The sequence below is a fragment of the Hylobates moloch genome, unplaced genomic scaffold (genome assembly GCF_009828535.3).
Source record: "Hylobates moloch isolate HMO894 unplaced genomic scaffold, HMol_V3 SCAFFOLD_4, whole genome shotgun sequence".
In the NCBI taxonomy this organism is placed as follows: Eukaryota; Metazoa; Chordata; class Mammalia; order Primates; family Hylobatidae; genus Hylobates; species Hylobates moloch.
Genome location: NW_026652279.1, coordinates 36,566,700 through 36,590,966, shown reverse-complemented (window position 1 = coordinate 36,590,966; position 24,267 = coordinate 36,566,700). Strand labels below are relative to the sequence as shown.

General features: G+C 48.6%; 1 protein-coding gene across 1 annotated transcript in view; it reads right to left on the bottom strand.

Moving 5' to 3' along the window:
* SLC12A8 (solute carrier family 12 member 8) overlaps positions 1–24,267 on the bottom strand; it is a 147,322-nt gene that overhangs the window by 53,056 nt on the left and 69,999 nt on the right. The window contains exon 10 of the mRNA XM_032149947.2: positions 5,358–5,471. Within this exon, the coding sequence (XP_032005838.2) occupies positions 5,358–5,471 (114 nt within the window). The remainder of the gene's footprint in view (positions 1–5,357; positions 5,472–24,267) is intronic.

The following is a 24,267-nucleotide window of genomic DNA, read 5'->3' as shown; positions in this document are numbered from 1 at the left end:
ATCAAAAGGGAATATAGGCCAGGCATGGTGGCTCATGCCTCTAATCCCAGCACTTTTGGAGGTGGGAGGCTGAGGCGGGTGGATCACTTGAGGTCAGGAGTTCGAGACCACCCTGGACAACATGGCAAAACTCCATCTCTACCAAAAATACAAAAATTAGCTGGGCATAGTGGCATGCTCTTGTGATCCCAGCTACTCAGGAAGCTGAAGCACGAGAATCTCTTCAACCCAAAAGGCAGAGGTTGTAGTGAGCCGAGATCACACCACTGCACTCCAGCCTGGGTGACAGAGCGAGACCCTGTCTTAAAAAAAAAAAAAAAGAAAGAAAGAAATATGGATTAAAGAGACAAAAGCTTGGGAGTTGGACTAGCTGATCTCACAAGTGAATCCAGCTCATACTCTGGGCTACTGGGTGGCATCTTCAAGCCTCAGGCTGCTGCTAACTCCTGCCTGGAGGGAGAAGCTGGAGGGCAGGCTCACCGCCCCTTGCCCCCACTCACACCAGGCATCCTCTCTCTCAGGAAAGCCAGCCGTGGGAGCAGGGTGGAGAAGCACATCAGGGCCACATTGCCAAGACAACCCCCTGGTGCACCTGAGGACGCCCGGGACATTCCCTGCACAGTGTGACCAGGCAAAGAGGCCTTCTGCCCTGCCTCTAGGGTAAATGCTAACCTGGCATCTCGGCCCAGGGGTCTTCACTCAGTGGGGACACTGCCAGGCCCCAGGGAACACTCAGATGGTTTTCAATTTGGGTGTGGAAGGAGAGAGGAAGAGCGGCCGGGAAACATCTTCAGATGTTAACTTTGTTTAATTCCCTCTGTTTTTCCCCTTTCCTTTTCTGTCCATTCAAGAGGAAGCTGACCTATATTCTCTTGCCTTGTGGGAGACAGGAGGCAGAGAGGAAGCAGAATTTGCCTGTGCACTGTTTTGGCTTCTGTTTCTCAAAAGCCTAGGTCCTTAGAAGATTTTTGGAGGGAAACAGAAAAGAAACAGCAAAATCGCTGGGAGAACATGGGCGGACAAGGAGAAAAACTATCACACAGTTTGTGGGGGCCACATAAAAATACAAATGCAGAATCAAAAATTATTAAGTTTTTTTAAATTTTTTGAGACAGAGTCTTGCTCTGTCACCCAGGCTGGAGTGCAGTGGCACGATTTCAGCGCACTGCAATCTCTGCCTCCCAGGTTCAAGTGATTTTCCTGCCTCAGCCTCCCTGAGTAGCTGGGATTACAGGCATGCCCTACAACACCTGGCTAACTTTTGTATTTTTAGTAGAGATGGGGTTTCACCATGTTGGCCAGGCTGGTCTCGAACTCCCGGGCTCAAGTGATCTGCCCGCCTCATCCTCCCAAAGTGCTGGTATTCCAGGCGTGAGCCACCAGGCCCAGCCCAAGAATTTTAGCAAGAGCAAAGCCTTAAAACAAGCACGAGGCCCTTCTCAAGGTGGGGACAGTATAAATGCATAGGTCACACACCCGGAAAGCTGGCCCTGGACAGGAGTGTCCCCATATTTGACAGAAGATTCGTTCTGGAGTCGGGGGCAGGGAGAGAGAGAGGCTGTTCACAGGTTCTGGGGAAATGAGGACCTGGGACCCCCCCCCCACTCCCTGGCAGTACTGGTGGGGAGCCGGTAAGACCCCCAGAAGGAAAGGTTTGGGGAGTACATAGACCCTAAGCATAGGGTTCCCAATCTCAGATTTCCGGTCCTTGAACGTGGCTCAGAGGCAGCACAAACCTGAAAGGCCCTATGGACAGAACAATGGCAAGGCCTGGTTCTATTTACAGATAAGGAATTGCAGAGCCCCCCAACCATGTCTGGGTACTGTTTAAAACCCTAAGCCCCTGGAACTAGTGCAGAGCATGGCAGGAGCAGGTGGAGGCATGCTGAATTACTGCTGTTACTTTTAAGCCATCCTGGCAGAATGAAGGCTTAGAGTCGGAGACTGACTCTTTTTGTTTTATAAAAATGAAAGCGATGCACTATTTCTGGCAAATCTGGATTTGTGGACCAGGATTCAACCTGCCACTTCCAAGCCCTAGTTCCAGGCTCATTTCCATGGCCAAGCCTTAAGAAAAGTCAGGCACGAGGCTGACACAGTGATACAAGTGATAGATGAAGCTGGGACCAGAGTGGTCAGGTGGTAGACATAAGGAGAAGTAGAGAGAATCTAGCGACTCTTAGGAGGTAAAATTGACAAGACTTAGAGGGCACTGGAAAGAAAGAGGGAGGTCTGCTCACTGGCATAAGCAATTGGCTGGGTGGAGGTGCCATTTACTGACATCAGGAGTACAGGAGGAGGACGAGTTGAGGGGTAGGTGAGATGGGTTTCTTTCAAACTTGTTCAGTCCAAGATACCCAAGAGAACATGTCACATGGGCAACTGAATGTATGATGTGAAGCTTGGAGGAGAAGTCTGGGCTGGAAGTGTAAATTTTGGAGTCATCAGTTTTGAGGGTGGTTATTCAACAATAAGCATGGGTGAGACTCCAAGGAAAATAGTTGAGAAAGAGATGCGAGGGCCTAGGAATAGCTTGAAGATCTCCAACATTGGACGGGCAGGCGGAGGGGATGCACCTATAAAGGCAAGTCAGAGAGTAGGAGGGAGCTGAGAAGGCTGCATCGTGGAAGGCAAGAGAAATGCAAGGGGAAGTGGGTTGTTGCTGAGAGTTAAATAAAGTGAGAGAATAAAAATGCGTGCTGCATTTAGTAACAAGGAAGTCACTGGTGAAAGAGCCATGTCATTGGAGAGACAGGCTTGCAATTCCCAAAGGAGAGACTGGGAGAGTTGAGTAGAGGATACAAGAATGGACATGGGGAGCCATGTTATGTTTGGCTATGAAGAGGAGAGGGAAAGGCTATTGCTATGAGGGAAAGGCTATTTCTATAAGGAAAAGTGGGATTGAGGAAAATCAATTAAAGATGATTAAAGTTATTGTCTTTTTCATCTTAACAGCTTTATTGAGGTATAACTAACATTCTATAAGATGTACATGTTTAAAGTGTAACAACTTGAAAAGCTTTGCTATACGAATATACCCATAAAACCATCACTATAATCAGGAATACACACACCCACACACCCACACACACAATTTTTTTTTTGATACAGGGTCTCACTCTGTCACTCAGGCTGGAGTATCATGGCGTGACCAAGTCTCACCGCAGCCTTGACCTCCCAGGATCAAGCAGTCCTCCTGCCACCTGCCTCCCACCCCTAAGTAGCTGAGAATCACTACAGGTGATTCTCCTGCCTCAGCCTCCCGAGTTGCTGGGACTACAGGGGCATGCCACCATGCCCAGCTAATTTTTGTATTTTTAGTAGAGATGGGGTTTCACCATGTTGGCCAGGCTCGTCTTGAACTCCTGACCTCAGGTGATCCACCTGCCTCAGCCTCCCAAAGTTCTGAGATTGTAGGCATCAGCCACTGCGCCCGGCCAGAGCTAACTTTTTAATCATCTTTTGTAGAGACCACAGAGTCTCACTATGTTGCCCAGGCTGGTCTCAAACTACTGAGCTTGAGGGATCCTCTTGCCTTGGCCTCCCAAAGTGCTAGGATTATAGGCATAAGCCACCATGCCAGGCCAGGAATATATTTTTCATCCCCCCAAAGTTTCCTTCTGCACTTTAGTAATCCCTCCTTCCTGCTCCTCTCACTCCCATTCCCAGGCATCTGTCATTATAGATTGCATTTTCTAGAACTGCATATAAATGGAGATTTATACAATCATATTTATTTGCTCTTTTTTTGGTCTGACTTATTTTACTCAGCATAATTATTTTGAGATTCACGTATATTGTTGTGTGTATTGATAGTTATTTCTTTTTCTTTGTTTAGAGACAGTCTCGCTTTGTCGCCCCGGCTGGAGTGCAGTGGCGCCATCTCAGCTCACTGCAACCTCTGCCTCCCAGGTTCAAGTGAGTCTCCTGCCTCAGCCTCCTAAGTAGCTGGGACTACAGGCATGCACCACCATGCCAGGCTAATTTTATATATATATATTTTTAATAGAGATGGGGTTTCACCATGTTGTCCAGGCTGGTCTTGAATTCCTGACCTCAGGTGATCCACCTGCCTTGGCCTCCCAAAGTGCTAGAATTACAGGTGTGAGCCACCACGCCTGACCAGTTATTTATTTTTATTATTGAGTGGTTTTCTATTGTGTGGCTACATCATAGTTTATTTATGCACTCACCTGTTGATGAACATTCACGCTATTTCCAGCTTGGGACTATTAAAATTTAAGCTGCTTGGAAGTTCATGTACAAATCTTCATATGAACACAGGCTTTTGATCCTCTGCACTAGATAACTAGGCATGGAATAGCTTTATGTAATTTTTAAGAAACTGTCAAACTTTTTTCCAAAGTCATTGCACCATTTTACATTCCTTTCAGCAGTGCATGAGGGTTCTGGTGCCTCCACATCCTTGCTAACACTTGTATGGACAATCTTCTCAATCTTAGACACTCTAGTAGCTTCTCCTTCTTTTTCTGTCCCTATCCCATTTGGGGTGGGGACAACAAGTAAGGAAATGGCCATGTGTAGGAGGGCAGAGGGAAAGGGGAGAGAGACAAGGAGACAAGGCAGCATCAACACTCTCTTGATCAAGAGTGAAATGCTTTTCTTTCTCCATTAAGAGTCTGTTCCCTGGGGACAAGCCCAGTCACTAGCAAATGTTATTTTTTATGGAGCATCTGGTCAACATGTTAGCTTATTGCCTTCCAGTCCAGGGACCCAAGCATGGGGCAGGGGCCCTACAGGGACCTTGGCTGTGGGAGTCACTGTAGAGCAGGAACTTGGGGAAGGGAGGGTAAGGAGATTCACTCCACACCCCTGGGATACTGGTTTGGCTCACACCTGATATAGCAAGAAAAGACAAGACAATAGTGTTTCTCTGCCTTCTGGAAGAAGATGTGCTGGTACGGGTAGGGGGAAGGGAAGTTTCTATTCCAGGCATGCACTTATTCCATCTGTGAAAAGAGCAGCTTGTCCTGCTGAGGAATCCGTCCTGTTCAGCCCTATGAGATATGTATCCTTTCTATGAACAAAAGGTGTCAATGTGTAAGGAGTGAGAACGATTAAATCATATTGAGGGCCTTCAGTAAACTCTTAAAATAATAGACTTTTATGTTTGAGGCCAGGGGTTCAAGACCAGCCTGGGCAACACAGTGAGACCTTGTCTCTACAAAATACATACATAAATAAATAAAATAACAGAATTTTAGTCAAAGCTAAGCCCATATCTAAAGTTGGATATACATACCAAGAGCACATGCAGGCCAATGATGATGCTGAATTTTGGAACCAAGAACTTATACCCCTAATTTGAGAGTAAAAAAGAACCCAGATTACAATACCTGTAGCCGCTGGGAAGAAAACCCCAAAGACAGTGAAAAAAGATTCCCCCGGGCTGTAATCGGGCAGCGTGTTGTTCTGTAGCAGTTCGGGTGAATATCCAATGAAACCATGTGCTGAAATGATGCAATGGAGAGCAACGTGAGCCCAGTGAGAAGACACAGGACACATTTCCCTAGATTATAGTACTATTTCATATATTACTTTAAATATTGGAAAGGTAGGGGCATGTATGTGACACAGAGTGACACAGCAGGTCTGCAGAACCATTTTCCTTCCCACTTCTAGGGTTGACTGCCGATCCCATAGACACAGGTGGATGAAATAACATGAAAGGAAGCAGTGGTTACTTCTGGGAAGGGGAGCATTTTCATCTTTTGCTTCATATACCTGTAATATCTTCCAATAAGCATGTATTTATGTGTTTGTTTTCCATTTAAAAAATTAATCGATATTTGCAAGTTACTTCTGTATTTGAAAACATTCCACGGGTCCCTAATAGCAACAGAATCAAGTCCAAACTCCTATCAAAGCCTCCACAACCTGGCAACAGCCACTGCTCCCTTCTCATCCCTTGCTTTTTCTCCTCCCCAGCAGCCACACCCTGAGGAAGGCCACCCACACCCACCCCCGTGCCTTCCTTAGGCAGTCTCCTGGCCTTCCAGACTCTTCTCCCGCATCTCTAAGCATCGTAGTGGGCCAGCTCTTCAAGCTCAGCCCAAATGGTGCTCCTTTGGGCTTTATAAGCACTCCCTAATCAGAATCTATTCCTCCCTCCTCACTGCTCTTGGCGCTAGGTCTGGCCACAGTAGGACTTTCCCCAACTAAACTCCTTGAGGCACAAAATCCAGGTCTGCAGGTCTCTATCCCCCAGAGCCAAGCACTGCACTGGTGCACAGTAGGTAGGTTGCAAATATGGGTCATGCTGAAAAGAACCTTTCTCTTAGATCTCTCAGCCTATGGGCACATCTCGCTTCCACACTTTCAATTTGACTTGTTCACAGACTACTTTATAGCAGGAACATCTCAGATCTCATTTCCTCAAAGCATTTTAAACATTTTTGTACATCGACTTTAACAAAGTTTTTTCAAGTGGTTTCAACCCTGCAGGCATATTGCTTCTTTGTCAAAAGAGGTCACTTTGAACAGCATCTGTGAACATGCTAGTGGGCTGTGGAATTTTAAGACACAAGTCAAGTGTTCTTGGTTTCAGGAACACCCAGGATATTCAGCCTCTGCTTCTGAATCTCATCTCTGAGAAGGAGTTGGTTTGTTCCTATTAACTGTCGTCCAAGAGAAGCCAATCCCTGCTCCTTTTCCCTCAACCCCTGTAGTCCCGTAGGATGGGTATTCAGCTGTCACTCCATAGCCAACTCCAGGGTTTTAGGGACAGAATTTCCCCAAGCCTCATCCTCCACCCGCTCGGAGCTTAATTACAGCCCAAGCTTCCATCCACAAAAGAAGGCTCCTGCCACTCTGATGAGTCTATTGAGGTCGCTTGCACTTCACACAGCTTCCAAGATTCATAACTTCATAAGAAAAATATTTTTTTAAACAAATAATGAAATGAAAGCTCAGGGAAGCACAAGGGACCCTTGGGAGTCCAGTCAGGACTTAAATCATTGTCAATTGCTTTATTTTGCCTGAACACAGAATTTGTTCTGGCATATTCAATCCCAAGTGCTGTACAACTTTTCTGAATGGTTTGGCGTCTTTGCAGCTGGCCCTCCCCTCATTAACAAAAAAGCAATAATAGCTAAGTTAACTTTAGCTTATCCTCTGGCTGACCTCACTGATGAGTCTTAAGGAGGAGAAAACCAGCCCAACCTGCCTTGGAACTGAGCTCAGCCAAGCTGGACTGATGTGCACGTCGGAAAGCACATCTGAGCGGAGGGCTGTGTGTGCCCAGCAGGCCCGCCTCGCAGGACAGAAAACACTTCATCAGGCGTATTCATCTCCAACGGCCCAAGGGCGGCCCTGACATGGGAATATTTGGCCACTGGGCCTGAAGGACTTTGCCCTGGCCAGCCTGAAGGTTCAGAGGGATTTCAGGCCCAATAGATGAGTCACTGGGAAGCCTTTTCTCTGCCCGTCTCTTCAGCAAGACCCACAGACTGAGATAATGAGTCACTTGGCTCCCTCGTGGGCCTGCCTCAGTTGCCCTCTCTTGCAGGGCCAATGAGAAATGGAGCCCTGCCACATTCACAAAGTGCACACTCACACTCACGCTCACACTCACACTACTGCTGGCCCAGCCTGCTCTGGGCTGAAGCCAAGCTCGGTTCTGAACCTTGCTCAACGAAATAGTCTTAACTTTGCAAAGAACACTATGGAAAAAATATGTGTCAATGCTTTGTTTACAATAATGTAAAATCGGGGGCGGGGGGCAGGTGCAGTGGCTCACGCCTGTAATCCCAGCACTTTGGGAGGCCGAGGCAGGCGGATCACTTGAGGTCAGGAGTTTGAGACCAGCCTAGCCAAAAGGTGAAACCCCATCTCTACTAAAAATACAAAAATTAGCCGGGCGTGATGGGGTGTGCCTGTAGTCCCAGCTACTCTGGAGGCTGAGGCGAGAGGATTGCTTGAACCCAGGAGGCAGAGGTTGCAGTGAGCCAAGATTGCACCACTGCAGTCCAGCCTGGGCAACAGAGCAAGACTCCATCTCAATTTTTTAAAATTTAAAAATAAATAACAAATAAAAAAATCAGAGGAGGTTCTAAATGTCTATGTGGAACTGAGACATTTTAAATGCTTATAAAGAGTTTTTAGTGTGAGAGAAAACTGTCCATGTTATACATAATATATGCTAATTCAGAAAATTGGATGCCATTTATAGTATAAATACAAAAAAATGTGTATTAATCTATACATGTAAGAAACAGCTAGAAGAAAACACACCGAAATACTAACTGTGGTTGTTTGTATAATGCAATTACAGGCAATTCTTTTACTTTCTTTTTTTTATTTCTACAAAACATCAACATTTAAGTTAATGGGCTGAGTGCAGTGGCTCATGTCTGCAATCCCAGCACTCTGGGAGGCTGAGGTGGGAGGTCTGCTTGAGCCCAGGTGTTTTAGACCAGCCTGGGCAATACAGAAAGACCCCTTCTACAAAACACACACACACACACACACACACACACACACACACACACACACACACACACACACACACACACACACACACACACTTAGCAGGGCATGGTACTAGCTACTCAAGAGGCTGGGGTGGGAAAATCACTTGAGCCCAGAAGGTCAAGGCTGCAGTCAGCTGTGACTGTGCTACTGCACTCCAGTTTGGGTGACAAAATAATTTTTTTAAATGAACATAATCTACTTGTCATCAAAAAATACCTTTTAGGAAAACAAACAAAACATCCCACAATTGAAAGCCCACTTTCTCCAGGCAGCTTTTCTATGTATGAAGAGCTTTTCTTTCTTTCCATTTGTACTCTGTTTCCCAAAATGACTTGAGTGGCTTATGAGAAAAACGTAAACAAGACAGGAAAAATAAAGTAAGGACCAAAGAAAGAAAGAAACTGAGCAAAAGAGAGAGAGGGTGAGAACACCCCCAGTTGTACCTCCATGGCCCACAGTCCCAGGCCTTATTCAGGGAGAATTTTCTAACTCTTTTGACCAAGCCCACTGAGGCAGGGCATTGGATCTGGTGGCCCATCCCTCACATGGGCCACTTTCCAGTGGACAAAAAGGAGACCCCAAAGCTGGCACAGTGGACCCTGCCTCATTTCCTCTGCCCGTATCATCCCAGGCCCTTATGACTTGCGCCCCTCACCTATCACCACCCCACCTCAGGATCCCCAGTCCTGAGCCAGTCCCCAAAGAGTCTTGCTCACTGGTCCCCATCCTGCCTGCTGGGGCCTGGGTCTCTTTCCCACACCCTGAACCTGGTGGCCCACTCAGACCTGAGGCATGGTTGACTCTCTGTTGGGCTTATGCAGAGTGGGTGCCCAGGGGAGGCACTGATGTCTCTGACTGGCCGGTACTGGCTAGCTAAGCACGGTGTGAGGTCAGTGGGTCACACCCAGGGTAGGGCTGAGGTCCATGCCATCTGCCATGCCCTCCGACAGTGGCTCTTAATGCCTGACTTGCTGATGCCCAGACCAAAGATTCCTAATTCTTTTAGTTGCCCCCATTTGAGAGTGTGATGAAAACCATGGTCCCCGTCCGCATAGACACCACATTCTGCACACCATTTTGGGAGAGGGCAGATTTCTGAAGCCTCTCTGGAGAGTATGGACCTTTAGGTTCGAGACCTCTACTCTAGCAGCTACATCTGCACCTGAGACTGTCCCGCCAGGAGGCACCTACAACTTTCCAAGCCCTGACTGCCACCATGCCCTGCCTCAGAGTGGACAGCAGCCCTGAGAGTGACGTAGCCAATGATGTCTTCATGCCACAGTCCTTGCCAAGCAATGGCCAAGACTGTGTGCACAGAGATTGTGCAGGTCACCCCAGGGACATCACAGGGCAACCTCACTTCTGAAAATAATGCTGAGCCACCAGTGACTGAACCTTTCCTATGTGCCAGCCACTGAACACCAAGACCTTACAATGTCATACTTGTACAACCACTAACTGAGGACACGGAGGCTCTGGAAGGTGAAAAATCTTGCCCGAGTTTACATAGCCAGATCTGTCTGTATTTCACCCACTCCCTCTCCCGGTGGCAGAAGCCAGGCCTCTCTCTCCAGGAGGTGGGTCCCCAGGCCCTGGCACTGCACCCCCTTACAGCACAGGTTGCCTTTCAGCCCCAGGAAACACGCCCACAGAGATCACGGCATCTCCCCCGGCCCCATCTGTGTAGGGCAGGCAGGAGTCCTATCCTGTGGAACACCATGTGCCTACCAGGATGCGATTGGCTGGAGCTTACACAGCTGGGAGGACACAGCCCATCCTGGACCCCACATCTGAGTGAATTCAGGTCTCCATCTACCACACTGACCCTCTGTAATCCATCCCAAAGTCATTCCCCAAGAATTTCCTTTTTTTTTCTTTTCTTTCCTTTTTTTTTTTCTTAAAGAGACGGGGTCTCGCTCTATCACCCAGGCTGGAGTGCAGTGGCACTATCGTAGCTCACTACAACCTCAAACTCCCAGCCTCGAGCAATCCTCCCACCTTGGCCTCCCAAAGCACTGGGATTATAGGTGTGAGCCACCACGTCTAGCCTCCTCAGGGATTTCCAGCACTTGTTTCTTGACCTCAGAAGAGTCGCTTTGCCTCTCTGTTGGGCTTTCGATTCCTCTGCTGGTGAAACCAAGCCTGGTGGTCTGGGGTCCTGTCATCTGACATCTTTCAACTCTCAAAGGCCTGGGATGCCTGGGGCCTGCAGCTGCTGCGTGTGAATGGATCTGGGTTTGACCTGAACATCTGTTTCTCTATCCACGGAATAAAAATACTTTGGTCCAGTTTGCGCTGTATGCTTTTAGGAAGAACAAAAACAAAAAGGGGGGGTGGGGTGCGGGTAAGAGAGAGAACAAATGACGACAAGACCCAGGCAGGAACAGGCAGAGGGAAAGTCCTTGAAGTTCTGTCTGCAGAAAGGCTTGATCTTTCCACCCGGAATTCAGGTAACTCAGGCTTCTTGTGATGTGGCCAGTGGGCTGTGGCTCTTCAGGGCCCACCATCTGCTCCCAAGGGGTGCTCGTGGGAGCCTACACTCCTCCCCTTAGCCAAAGATAGGCAGCGGGGGTCACTAGTGGGACCGAGAGCTGCTCCAGCAGGGCTGCTTGGGGTGCCCAGCAGCCGGGCATGGGACCCTTGCCCTGGGTAGGCGGCTGGCTGCTGGGGGGCTCTGGGTGGCACCTGTGGTGCCCCCGACATCCCCCCTACGCCGCTGTGGGCTGCTGAAATTAGAAGAGAGAGTCGGGAAGTCATACCCCTCCCTGTGGGCGTCAGGTTGCACTGTTGACTAACTTAGCGAGATTTCTAAAAATGATGCTGGGGCTGCAGGCTGCGGGCTGCGGGCTGCGGCCTGCTGCCCTGGCAGGGGCTTCCGGCGGCGCTCTCTTCTGGGTCCCCCACCCTTGGACCAGCGACCGACGACCAGCCAGACAGCCCTTTCCCGGGAATGGACAATGGGAGAGGCTGGCGCAACCACCGAGAATAGCCAGCGCGGAGGAAGGGCTCGGGACGGAGCGAGGAGGGTGGGGCTCGGAGGGCGCAGGAAGAGCGGTTCTGCGAGGAAAGGGAAAGGAGAGGCCGCTTCTGGGAAGGGACCCGCACGACGACGCCCCAGGGGCGTCGGGGGAAGTGGTAGGCCCCGGAGACTGCGCGAGGCTCCTCGGCAGAGGAAGTGGGCGCGGCGCGAACGGGAGACCTCGCACCCGGCCTCGTGCGCCGCCTCTGGACAGCCCAGCGCCTCTCACCACCTGTACCTCGCCAGACGCGGCCTCACGGAGACGAGGATCTGCAGCCAATCCGAAACTGCCTGAGCCAGGGGGTCTGCGGAAAGGGGAGGAAGGGGAGTGTCCACGGGCCCCATCCTGTCACTTGTCACCCACAAGGGTTCCTTCCCAAGAAGCCCCACCCTCGCCTGGACACTCACTCAGATACTGCCCAGCCCCAGATGTGCTAAGAGGCACAGAGATGGACAATTAAACAGAGCAGACCCGGCCTGCCTGGGCTGGGGATGGGGTTTTTCTTCTGGGAGCTGCAAAGGGTGAAGCAGTTACGGGTTATCAGGGAGGAGCCCAGTCAAAACTGAACTCAAGGAGCATAGATTTGGGAGAAGTCCCCGCCATGCTTATCCTCCCCCGGCGTGAAGCACAGGGCCCCCTTCCAGGCAGAGGACCCTGAAGATCTCTGGGTGGAGGAAGGCAAGAACAGTGGCAAAATCAGGAATCAGGACAGCTGGGTTCGGGCCCTGGTTATGCAAGGACTCACTGTGGGACTGTAAACATGCCCTTTTCCCTCAGAGCTTTGAAACGCAAATTTTGGGTCAGCGAGACTGGCATGGGCCAGAGACCCAGCCTTCCTAATGAGCTCCCCGGAGATGCCACGCTCCTGCCTGCAGATCGCACTCTCAATAGCAGAGTACAAGATGATTTTTCAGAACCCTTCTAATTCTGAAGTCTACCCAACCAGAAGCCCACTCTCAGGCCTCTCAGGACACACTGCCCAAAGACACAGTTGGTTTCCAATGGCAGAGGTAAAATCCCAAACCAGCTTCCATAACATGCCCTCCTCCCTTCCCTGACCCTGTGGTTGTTGATACAGGATGTGCTCCAGAACCGTGAAACAAGCTCACTACCACAGTTTCATATGTTAATAAAACCTTACTGGCCGATAATGAGAGATTACATGGAAGGGCATAGAGATGAGGAAACATTCATGGTCTAATTCATTGGCATATTTTAACAACTGAGGAAACTGAAGTGCAGAGCTGGAGCCAATTGTTCAAAAGACACGCAGAGTCAAAAGGGGAACAGTAATCCTAATTGAGAGCACAGTTTGGAGTCCAGATAGTATCAAGTCCCAGTCTGTTGGGCTCTGCCATTGAACTGGGTCATAACAATCCTGGCACAACTATTGGTGTTCAATAAAAGTGATTTGAAATAGAACTGAATCGGGCTGTATTGCGTTGGACTGTTTTGAAATTAAACTGAATCGGGCTGTATTGCTTTGCATTGATCACTGCCTGGAGATTTGGAAGAGGAAATAATGATAGGTTTTGAAGAGGCCCCCAAAGAGTTCTGGGCATGAGCCTGGACCACAGTCTCCTCTCTGGCTTCAGCCCTATTGACTTTGGTCCTGCAAAGAGAGGGTGGAGAGAGGATGTGCACAGGGTTTCCAGCCTAAGACCCCACCCAGAGAGAAAATACACAGAGGGAGGGCTGGGCATTCTAGCAGTGGCCAGAAGGGAAATCTGAAGTGGGGCTGGACCTGCCCAGAGGGCCAGGGGAGTCCCGCCCAGCCCGCCTAGAGAGTAGCAGCCTAGAGCCTCTGCCTGGCCATGGGGAGGGCCTCCACCCTGTGGGAGGACTGGCTGTCCTGAAACAGTGGGAAGGACCCCCAGGGCTGGGCAACCCAGGGGATGAAGGGCCAGGTTGGGGGATGTCAGGGCAGCCTCCCTGGCCTGGGAGGGAAGTGGCTGAAAGTGTCCCGTAACAAGAGCAGCTCCTGCGGTCTAGGAGGGCAGTCCCGGGGCTCTTTCTTAGCTAAGGATTCCTCATTTGTGAAAGGAAAGATAAGCCTTTTCTTCATAAAGAATGGTTTCTAATAACCAAGAAATTGTTCCATCTGCTAACACGGGCTCTATTTTAAATGCTTAATGAACCTTTTCTCATAATGGCCTTGGGGTCAGTAAGCTGAGATGAGATTTTTGCCTAGAGAGGCCTACAGCGGAAAGAGCTGTCAAATGCCCAAGAATGTGAAAAGAATCTGACTTGAGGAGACACTAGGGTCTCACCTGGGCCCCAGGAAACAAGAGGTGTCTTGGGGTGAGAACAGTGCTGTCCACTTCCACTGCATACCATTTGTTCCAAGTGCTTTACCGTATTAACTCATTGAAGCCTCACAACTACCCTATGAGGTAGATGGATTTTTTTCAGGGAAGGAAACTGAGGCACAGAGAGGCAACTGGGATTCAAACGTTGTGCTGCCATTGCTGTGGCAATGCTCTTCCAAGGCTGCAGGGAGTCTTGGACGAGTGCCAGGGGCTCCAGCTGGTCCAGCTGGGACCCTGCAGAGGGGTCCAGAGAGACCCCGCCCCAGCCCAGCCCACAGAGCCTCCACTAGCCTACTCTAGAAAGGAGCCCTGAGAAAGGAAAATCTGGCCTCCTTATCTCCTGGGGGAAAGGAATGCACTCTCCCTCCCGCCAGGATAAGGGGCGGTTTTAACGGGAAGTCTCCACCCTGGCTGTGGGTTCCTCCCAGCCACCACTTATTCCTTCTGGCTGTCTCTGCCTCTGGCATTCCACTTCCCATGCTTCAACTCCTGACCCCTGACACCCCCAAAATAATCCTAACTCAACTCATGGCCCCCTCAAATCAGCTGCCCCTGCACAGCTCCAAGCTGGTCAAGAAGTCTGCCCTGCCCCACTGTTGCTTGGATATCCTCTCCAGGCAGGCAGCTGAGAGAGGGTGAGAGGTCAAGTGGCCCCTGCAGGGAAGGGGCAGTCAGTATCAACACACAGATATGTAAGCAGAGCCCCCCTCCTGCCAAGCACCAGGCTGAAAATATTCACATGCTCAGACCCCTTCCCCACCAAGTTCTGAGGCCGTGGGCAGCTCTCCCCCACCCAAAGTCCTACCCAAGAAACAAAGCAGGGCCTCCTTCAGAATCCCATGGCTAAAGATTCAGTATCATAGAACTGTAGAAAGTTAGCATCACAGCAGTCTTTAGCCTCAAGTCCATTTTACAGATGGGAAAGCTGAGGCCTGAGAAAGGAGACGCCCACATCACAAAGTTAGCAGCCGCTCAGGGGAGACCAGAATGCAGTGTGGCCAAGCCCTTGTCCAGTATGTCCTATGGGTCCCCATCTCTCTGCTATTACTGGCTGGCTACTTGCCTGTTTTTTCCACTAGACTATGAGCCAGGTGGGGGCAGGCACCATGCTCTCTTATTTTCTGGGGTGTCTCCGGCACCTAGCCCCAGGGGACATGCAAAAAATATAAAACATTAATAATAAGAAACAATAGAAACAACCCAACTGTCCATCCACAGATGAATGGATAAACAAAATGTGGTATGTCGATACAATGGAATATTATTCCACCATAAAAAGGAATGAATTTCTGATACATGCTACAACACAGATGAACTTTGAAGACCTCATGCTAAGTGAAAGAAGCCAGAAGCAAAAGGACAAATATACAATTCCCTTCACAGTAGTTCCCCTTTATCCACAGAGCATCCATTCCAAAACCCTCAGTGGATGCCTGAAATGGCAGATAATACCAAACGCTATATATACCATGTTTTTTCCTATATATACCTACCTGTGATCAAGTTTAACTTATAAATTAGGCTCAGTAAGAGACTAGCAACAATGACTAATAATAAAATACAATTATATTGTAATAAAAGTTTTATGAATGTGGTCTCTCTTCCTCATCTCAAAATATCTTTTTTATTCTTTTCTTTCTTTTTTCTTTTTTTTTTTTTTTGAGACAAGGTCTTGCTCTGTCACCCCATCTGGAGTGCAGTGGCATGATCACGGCTCACTGCAGCCTCCACCTCCCAGGGCTCAAGTGATCCTCCCACTTCAGCCTCCCGACTAGCTGAGACTACAGGCTGGCGCCACCATGCTCAGCTAATTTTTTATATTTTTTTGTAGAGACAGGGTCTCACTTTGTTGCCCAGGCTGGTCTCAAGCCCCTGAGCAGAAGCAATCCTCCCACCTCAGCCTCCCAAAGTGCTGAGATTATAGGCATGAGCCACTGCGCCTGGCCCAAAATATCTTATTGTACTATACTATTTTCATCTATTTTTGGACCACTGTTGACCGTGGATAACTGCAACTGCAGAAAACAAAACTGTAGATAAGGGGAACTACTGCAGATGAAATATCTAGAATAGGCAAATTCAGAGAGGCAGAAAGTATCACAGAACAGAAGTTACTAGGGGCGGAGTTTCTTTTTGGGGTGATGACAAAGTTTTGGAAGCAAATGGTTAGGACAATTGCACAACAGTGTGAATGTAACTAATGCCACAGAATTGTAAACTTAAAAATGGTTAAAATGGCAAAGTGTGTGCTATGGATATTTTACTACAATAAAAAACAAAACAAAACAAAACAAAAAAACTCGAGCCATTTCTTTCCACAGCACCCTCCCCAGGGATCCTCAGAGATGGTACCCTGCATCCTTGCTTAAGGCCTGGGTTCCTCCCTGCCGTACAGATGTGGGAATAGAGGATAAAGGGGGCTTCCTGGCCAAGGTTGGTGGAAGGTGAGGACAGAGCCACAGGCCCTGCCTACTAGTTGTGGCCTCCCTCAGAGTGCAGCAGCATGATCACGGCTCACTGCAGCCTCCACTTCCCAGGGCTCAAGTGATCCTCCCACTTCAGCCTCCCGACTAGCTGGGACTACAGGCGGACGCCACCATGCCCAGCTAAGTTTTTACATTTTTCGTAGAGACAAGGTCTCTGTTTGTTGCCACAGGGAACACCTCTTCACACCACAGGGAGGTCCTTCCTCCACAAGAAGCGAGGCGGGGAAGCTGCCCAGCAAGCCATCTGCCCACCAGTCACCAATGTAGGCAGAAATCACTGTGTGCTCAGGGGTTTAGGTGGAAAGGACCGTTGTGCTCAGGAGTTTGCTGACGTCTGGAATCTTTGGAGTTTTACTCAAGGGCAAGGTGTGTGAGAATTTGCAGCAAAGCTCTCAAGAAAGGCAAACGGCAGGGTCTCAGTACCAAGCACGCCCAACTTCCAGGGAAGACTTCCCCAAAATCAAGGGCGCTGTTGTCCTAGTCCTAGGTTCAACACATGTTCTCATTTTCAAAACTTTCCTGGTCACTGGGACCCAAGGCCCAGGAGCAGTGTTTAACCTGCGGTCCCACTAAATGAGAGCTGGCCTTGAATGAGTATGCCTTTAACCCGGGCTGCCCTGGGCTAGTGCCGTATCACCTGACCTTGCAGCTTCAGGCTGCTCCCCGCTTCCCTTTGTGGGGCTGGCAGGGGCACTCTGCTCTCAGCCTCTTGGCTCTGAGAGGAGAAAACCAGAAGTGGCCCCTTCCTGTGCCTCTGTGTGTTCCTTTGCAAGCCGTTGTGTGCCTTTTCTGCAGGCGCTTATGGAGAGTGAGGTGTGTTTGTACCATCTCCCCATCAGATTAGGAATCCTCAAGGTCAGAGACAAGTTCCCTCCTCCCTCCGGATCCCCTCCTCATCCCCAGGTGGCTGCAGTCACTGGGGTGCTGGATGGGTCCAGTGACCACACATCCTGCTGTATATCTGGCCCGGACAGCCTGGGAAGTGTTTTGATGACTGATCAACCCAGAAAGCATCAGGGGAGAGCAAGAGGAGGAGAAAGGATGCTGCTGCTCCTGACTGAACGTGATGGAGGTGCCCCAGGAAACTACCTTGCTATGCAAAGTATGGTCCCCAACCTGTGGCATTGGAACCTTCATTTTAACAAGATCCCCAGATCCTGAAGCACTGTCTTAGAGTATAACCCACGGCCTCCAGGGACCTATTCTTCCAAGACAAGCAATGATAATGACAATAATTATTTATTGAGCACCTACTTTGTGCCAGGCATGACACTAGGCCTCTTATAAACATTATCTTATTTTATACTTTGGCAACCCAGTGAGGCAGGCATTATTACTGCTTTTCAGAAACAAAGAGAGCAGGTCAGAGAGGTTACCTACCTTGACCAAATCTATGCAGCAAATTAGAGCTGAGCTGGAACTTGAACCTGGAGGTCTGACTCCAAAGCCATGTCTCTGACAACTGTAGTATATGTGATGCAATCTTTCACATCAGGCCAACAATGACAGCCACTTGCCAACCCTCTATGGGGTCCAGAGATTTAAAGGCAAATGCAATCCCCAGGGAGATGTCTAGAGGCTGCCCCATTGCCTAGTGCTGGCCTGGGGTGTGGGCACCTATGTGTTGGGGTTAGGTCAACCCGATGGCAGAGGCCTCAATATTTCTTCAAAACACATCCCTGAAGATGAAGGTGGATGCCTCAGTCCCCAGGCAGCATGAAGATCCAGGCAAGAGGGACATGTAAGTTGGATTGTGAGCAGGCCTGGAAGCTCTAGCACTGGCCTTGTCTGGGCCCTGGAGTGAGGGTAGCGGGGAGAAGAGTAGGGTGGGGGGCCCACGTGGGTCCTTTGTATATTATTTAACTTTCAAATTTGCAATTTGGGGCATGATCTCCTGTCAGCCTCAGGAGGCGGCACTCTCCTGCCAGCTCCACCTCTGGGTTCACTCCCACCCCCGACCCTCAGCCAGCACTCACAGGCTCCTCGCACCACAGAGCCCACTCTCTGCACGCCCACTGTCAGCCCAGGACTTCCCACCTTGTTCTCTGGGTCTGCAGCTGGCCGCCTTGCTCCCCACCCAAATGTGAGTGACTTGAGGGCACATCTCCCACTTTGTGCTTTATACAGACCCACCATCCTGCCTCCTACCCCAGGAGGTACCCCCAAAATGGTGAAGCCAGAAGTGCCTTCAGGGACCCTTCTACAGTCACATGGAGAGTAATCTGCAAATTCCCCACAGCCAGGGGACACCTGCCACGTGCAGTGAGAGGAACACAAACCAGCAGCGGGGGGCACAGGCGGGATGTGTCAGCCCACCCCTCAGCGGTCACCCACCGCTTCCTCGGAACTCCCAGCTGCTCAGGGTTGAGGTGGGCGAGGCTCAGAAGTGTGGAAGGGCCCTCCCCAGCTGGTGATTTCATGTGTCAGGCATCTATCCCCGGAACGCCCAGCCAGGGAGCAGGGCCAACCCATCCCTCCTGCTCACAGAGTCACAGAGCGGGAGCAGACTCAAGGGTTGAAGCTGGGCAGCGCTCGCTCGCACTTCCTTCTGCAACCTTGACCAGGTCCCATGGCCTCCTCAGCCCATGGCTCCTTTCTCTGATCCCCAAGCCAAAGCCAGCAAATGAGAATAATCCAATAGAGACGGCTGGGTTGTGGGATCAGGGTAGGGGCTCAGAGCCAGGGGTCTGGGATTCTGGTCAGTCAGTTTTTCTTCATCAGAATCAATCTCAGAACAAGAGGGAGGCCTAAGGCATGCCTGCTGCTGGCCAGGGGTGATGGGGACCACTGCCCACAGAAAGCCTTCTAACAACAGCTGGATCCAAACAGTCAGGGAACAAGGATGCCTAAAGCATTAGTTCCTCACCTAGCCAGAGAAATATTAAATGTGCAACTCACATAGTTTTACAAACAAGAACCACCAACATAAAGTAAGTGGAATATTGAAAATATTCAACAGGTGGAACAAGTCAAAGAACATGCTTTGCTTCCTATTCAGGCCAGGAAGGGAGAGAAAGAGAAGAAATGGAAGGCAAGGAGGGATGGGGAGATGGCAAAGTGGGGGCAGAGGGGAAAAAGAGAGACAAAAGGATTGGGGAGAAAAAACAGAGAGACAAGCATAAAGGAAGAAAGGATGAGGCAGAAAGAAAAGAGGAGGGAGAGCAGGTGCTCAGAAATCCTTACCTGGACATGAGCCTTTGTTTATAATTCTTCACTGTTCTAACCCTTAAAAATACCTCTGTTCTAATCCTTAATCTTTCCCCCGTCAGGTCAAGAATGCCTTTGAGAATCTGGCAGTAGTTCTGAACCCTGTCCTAGAAAAATACACTTATTTACATACAATTTTGCATGCAACTTCAGGGGCTCAAGGACTCTATGTTAAAAATACTTATTCTAGAAGCTCCACTCTGATTGGGAGACCCATAATGGCCAAAGCAAAAACACCTCAATTGCCAGATGAAACTAAAATGAGGGTGGGATGTGTTGTATTCAAGTCATCACATTGAGCTTTAATTATACCATTGGCTTCAGTGACAGAATTTGGGGCCTAAGCACCTTCTCCTGGTTACTACCCCAACAGTCATATTGGAAGCAAGGCTGGTTACTCCAGGGAGTCCATTGTGTACGTGGATGGTTATTTTGCAGTAAGGGGCCTGTCTTTGACTCAGGTAACAATGCGTGAGTCAAATTGACCCTTTACAGATCCATAGGATTAGTAAATCCCATATACGTAGTAGCTTCCAAATCTGAATGTACTTAAGAATTTCCAGTATGCTTATCTAAAATGTAGATTACTAGTCCAAAATTTGAGAGTATGGATCAGACTGTTTTTCTAATGAGTTTCTAGATAATTCTGATACAGGAAATCTCCAAACCAAACGCTGAGACACACTGTTCTCAAGGAAAATTGCAAGCCTAAGAGGCTGAGCTTCTGGTCCCACAGATCAGCTGATTCTCTACTCCTTGCAGTGTGATTCTTGTACACTAGGGGACAGGACTGAGCACATATACAAGGGCACCGCAAGGCAAGGTTTGGACTGTTGCATCAAAAAGGCTACCTTTACAGGGGAAAATAGAACGAGCAATGCAGAACATGAAAGGTATGGTGCCAGGAGAAACCTTCCAAGGGCCTTGAAGACAGTAGTTCCCAGATCTGACTTAAAAATCATGATAAAAAACTACCTGGAGCACTTCTGACAATCTAGATTCCCAGGCCTCAGGCTATTAGGAAACATGCGCGCGCGCACACACACACACACACACACACACACACACACACACACACACACCAAGTTTCCTCAGGGATTCTGATACACACACATGTATCACAACTTGTTTGTTTATGGCACTTCAAGCCCAAGGGTATTTTGATCACTGCACAAGACCATTATTATAAAGACAATTCGAAAAACTAAAGTGCCCTTATAATTCTAAAGCAAAAAACAGTGAACATTACCAGAGTTTTCTTCTTTTCTCTTCCTCTTCCTCCCCCTCTTTGTTTCGCATTGAGGAGGCTAATTGGAGAAGGTGGGCCACGCTGGAATGCCCTGAATGGGTTCCAGATGGTGAAGTCATTGGCCTCTTGGCCCAACTGTTCCTCACTTTTCCCTTGAGTGCTGTACAAATATTATCATTTTATGGCTGTGCAGTGACATGAAAATGGTTGAGAGGCTCTAGGTCAGGTGTAAAAGAAACTCATGGAAAGGGAAGAACAGCTCGGTCCAAAAGAAATTGTGGAGATACTTTCTGATTCTCTGCAAGGTGGGGAATCCCACATCAGATGCCAAGCTCAGCGTGGATTGGTTTGGGCTCATCATGGTGTCCAGTCCCCACTGGGTTTGGCATCTGATCTGGGATTGTGAGGGGGTGGGGTGGGTCTCAACAGAAATGCTGAAGGGGCAGCCCTGCTTCAGGCTGCTTAGCAGAGTGGTAGCAACAGGGAAACCTAGGCACAGATTGCAGATCCTCCGCCCAGGGAGGATGACCACGATAATAAGACTGTCTTCCATTTATTTAGAATCTTCCTTTGCCAAGGCAATCGTATTTATAGTAGTTGCTCATTTTGAGTATAACTTTTTTAAAACATTTTGATTTTCTGAAATTTGGATGTCTTACAAGCAACATGAGGACTTAATGTAATGCTTTTTTCCACCTGAAAATTTGGTGTGAATTAAAATTGATGGTGACTTGGAATTGAGGAAATACATTTTATTAGCTCATTTAATCTCTAAATAATCTATGAGGCAGATATTATTATTCTCTATTTTCTAGAGGAGGAAACTGACGCTTAGGTGATTTCCCCAAGGTCAAGGATTGAGAAAGTGGCAGAGCCTGGACTAAAATCCGGGTTCCAGTATTTCTTCCCTGATAATGTATGAGCAGATTTGTTCATACACTAGGAATTTGGGATTGCAGAGTAATTGCTCCAGAACTGCTCCGAAAACTGGCTGCCACCCAGAGTTACTGGGGCAGAGAAAGCAAGAATTGACTTTCCTTTTGCTTCACGTAGAAATTTGAGGGAAAAAAAATAGAAATGTATATAGGTTTGTATGGTGGCTGTTTGTTTGCTTTAGGCCATAACAGAAGTCCCTTGATCACTTTAGGAACTTCAGAATGTACCATGCTCATTCCTCGTACCACGATCACCTCTGGTACATGTGAGTTTAAAATGGTGCTCATTCAGTCATTACAGATTTACTGTTTGAATTTGTTATTTTATTTACTTTAGAATGTTTTTCATTTTTAGCAATCAGGATTCTAGAGTGTCATACCTTTAAAAGTCTAGCATTTTGATTTCTGCCAGTTCAAGAAGATGCAGGAAGAAGTTTAACAGAAGAAACCATCTTCAAAATAATAAAACCCCAAAATTATTCTCTACAATATCCAGTAAGTGCTTATTTTCTAGAAAACAGTTGGCAGGGGGAGAGGGAGAAGGAACCACCCCTCCCCGCAAAACTCAAAGAAAAAATTACTACTTTGGACATATTATTTCTAATCCTTTAAAAAACACTCTTCCAGGAGGGTATTTCTTTCCATTAGACAGATGAACAAACTTAAAGGGTTTCGGTGACTTGCCTACAGCCACACGGCTAACAAGAAGCATGTGTTCTGATAGCATTAACCAGAAAAGCACATATTGCTGACATGGATTCCCTGTTTCATGAGGGCAGGGACCATCGCTATCCTATTCTCCGCTGTATCACAAAGCCTACCTCCTGGCACCCCGTAGGCTTTGATGACTACCTATAGGGTGGGAGGATGGGAGGAAGAAAGAAAGGGAGGCGGAACAGGTGTGTGTGCAGCCAGGCGCTCAGTCCACCCTGCCACTCCTCTTCTTTGGAGACAGTGCTCTGACAATCTGTTCCATCAACTCCATCCTCCTGCAACTCTCATCACACTTACACAAGCTGCACAGATTACGTTTCCTAGGACTGTGTCCATCCATCTGCCTCACTGGATGCTGATCCACTCTGGTGTGTTTCCCAGTCAGTCACTCAGCAAAGTGCAACCGAGAGCCAACCATGTGCCCGGTACTTTCCAAGATGCCGGGATAAAACGGCAATAAGATGGGATTCCTGTGCTTGAGGTTTTTACAGCCTGAAAAACAATGACCTCTGCATTTCCTATTCAGCACTGCGTGCCCTCAACATCCAAGGTATGGGGATTTTCTGTAGCTGCCTATCAAACTCTCTCAGCTACCACCAGTGCTTCCTTCTGCTATTTCTGATGTCTTGTTTTGTTACTTTCAGAGACACCAAAGGATGGCCCCAATTGAAGTACTCTTCTCAATAGCATGTTCTTGTGCTTCTTCATTTAGGGCACATCTCCCATGCTGGGAAGTACAAGACAAACACGAGGAGTTGGGCAAGTGTCGCACTAAGTTCTGCCCCTGGCTGGGCAGCCCACTGACTTCTAAGAGATAATGAAATTTATGTATTTATTTATTTATATATTTTTTGAGACGGAGTCTCGCTGTCTCATCCAGGCTGGAGTGCAGTAGTGTGACCTTGGCTCACTGCAACCTCCACCTCCCAGGTTCAAGCGATTCTCCTGCCTCACCAGGAGAATCCTGTGATGCTGTAAGATGATAAAATGCCTATGTGACGAGACAATGTGGGGCAGATGACACACGCATCGTGACATAGCACTTGGCTATTACTGGCCTTGAGGTCCAGACTAGCTGGGGTTACAGGCGCGTGACACCACACCCAGCTAATTTTTGTATTTTTAGTAGAGACAGGGTTTTACCATGTTGGCCAGGCTGGTCTCGAACTCCTGACCTCAGGTGACCCACCCACCTTGGCCTCCCAAAGTGCTGGGATTGCAGGTATGAGCCACCGTACCCGGCCAGATGATGAATTTTAAAATCAAGTTTTATTATGGGGAAACTGAAGACCCACAGATATTAGGGTGCTGGCCTAGGGTCCCACAGACAGTGGTAGAGAGAACGCTGGCTTCAAGTCTCCCAGTGCAAAATACTTTAACTACCGTCCCCTTTCACTTCACTAGTTAGCAACTTCGCAAACTGCATTTTCAATGCCATGCCCTACATGGGACTTATGTGTCCTGCTTGCTAATTCAGTCAGTGAAGAGCAGGCGGCCCCGGCAGCTGGAAACAATGTGAGCTTGATGGTTAAGGACATGGACCCTGAGGTCAGAAGCCAGGGCTCAAATTCTGGCTCCATTGCTTACCAGCTGGATAACTGCTGGGCAATCTAACCTCTCTGAACATCAGTTATCTCATCTTTATCATGGGGACAATAACAGCACAGGGACCCCATGGATACCGTTAGGATATAGTGAGATGTATAATGCTTAGTGTAGCACCTGGCACATACAGAATGCTCAATAAACATTAGCTATTACAGTATCCCCCCTCCCCTCCCTTATCCATCGGGGTACATCCCACAACCCCCAGGGGATGCCTGAAACCAAGGATAGTACCTAACCCTATATACA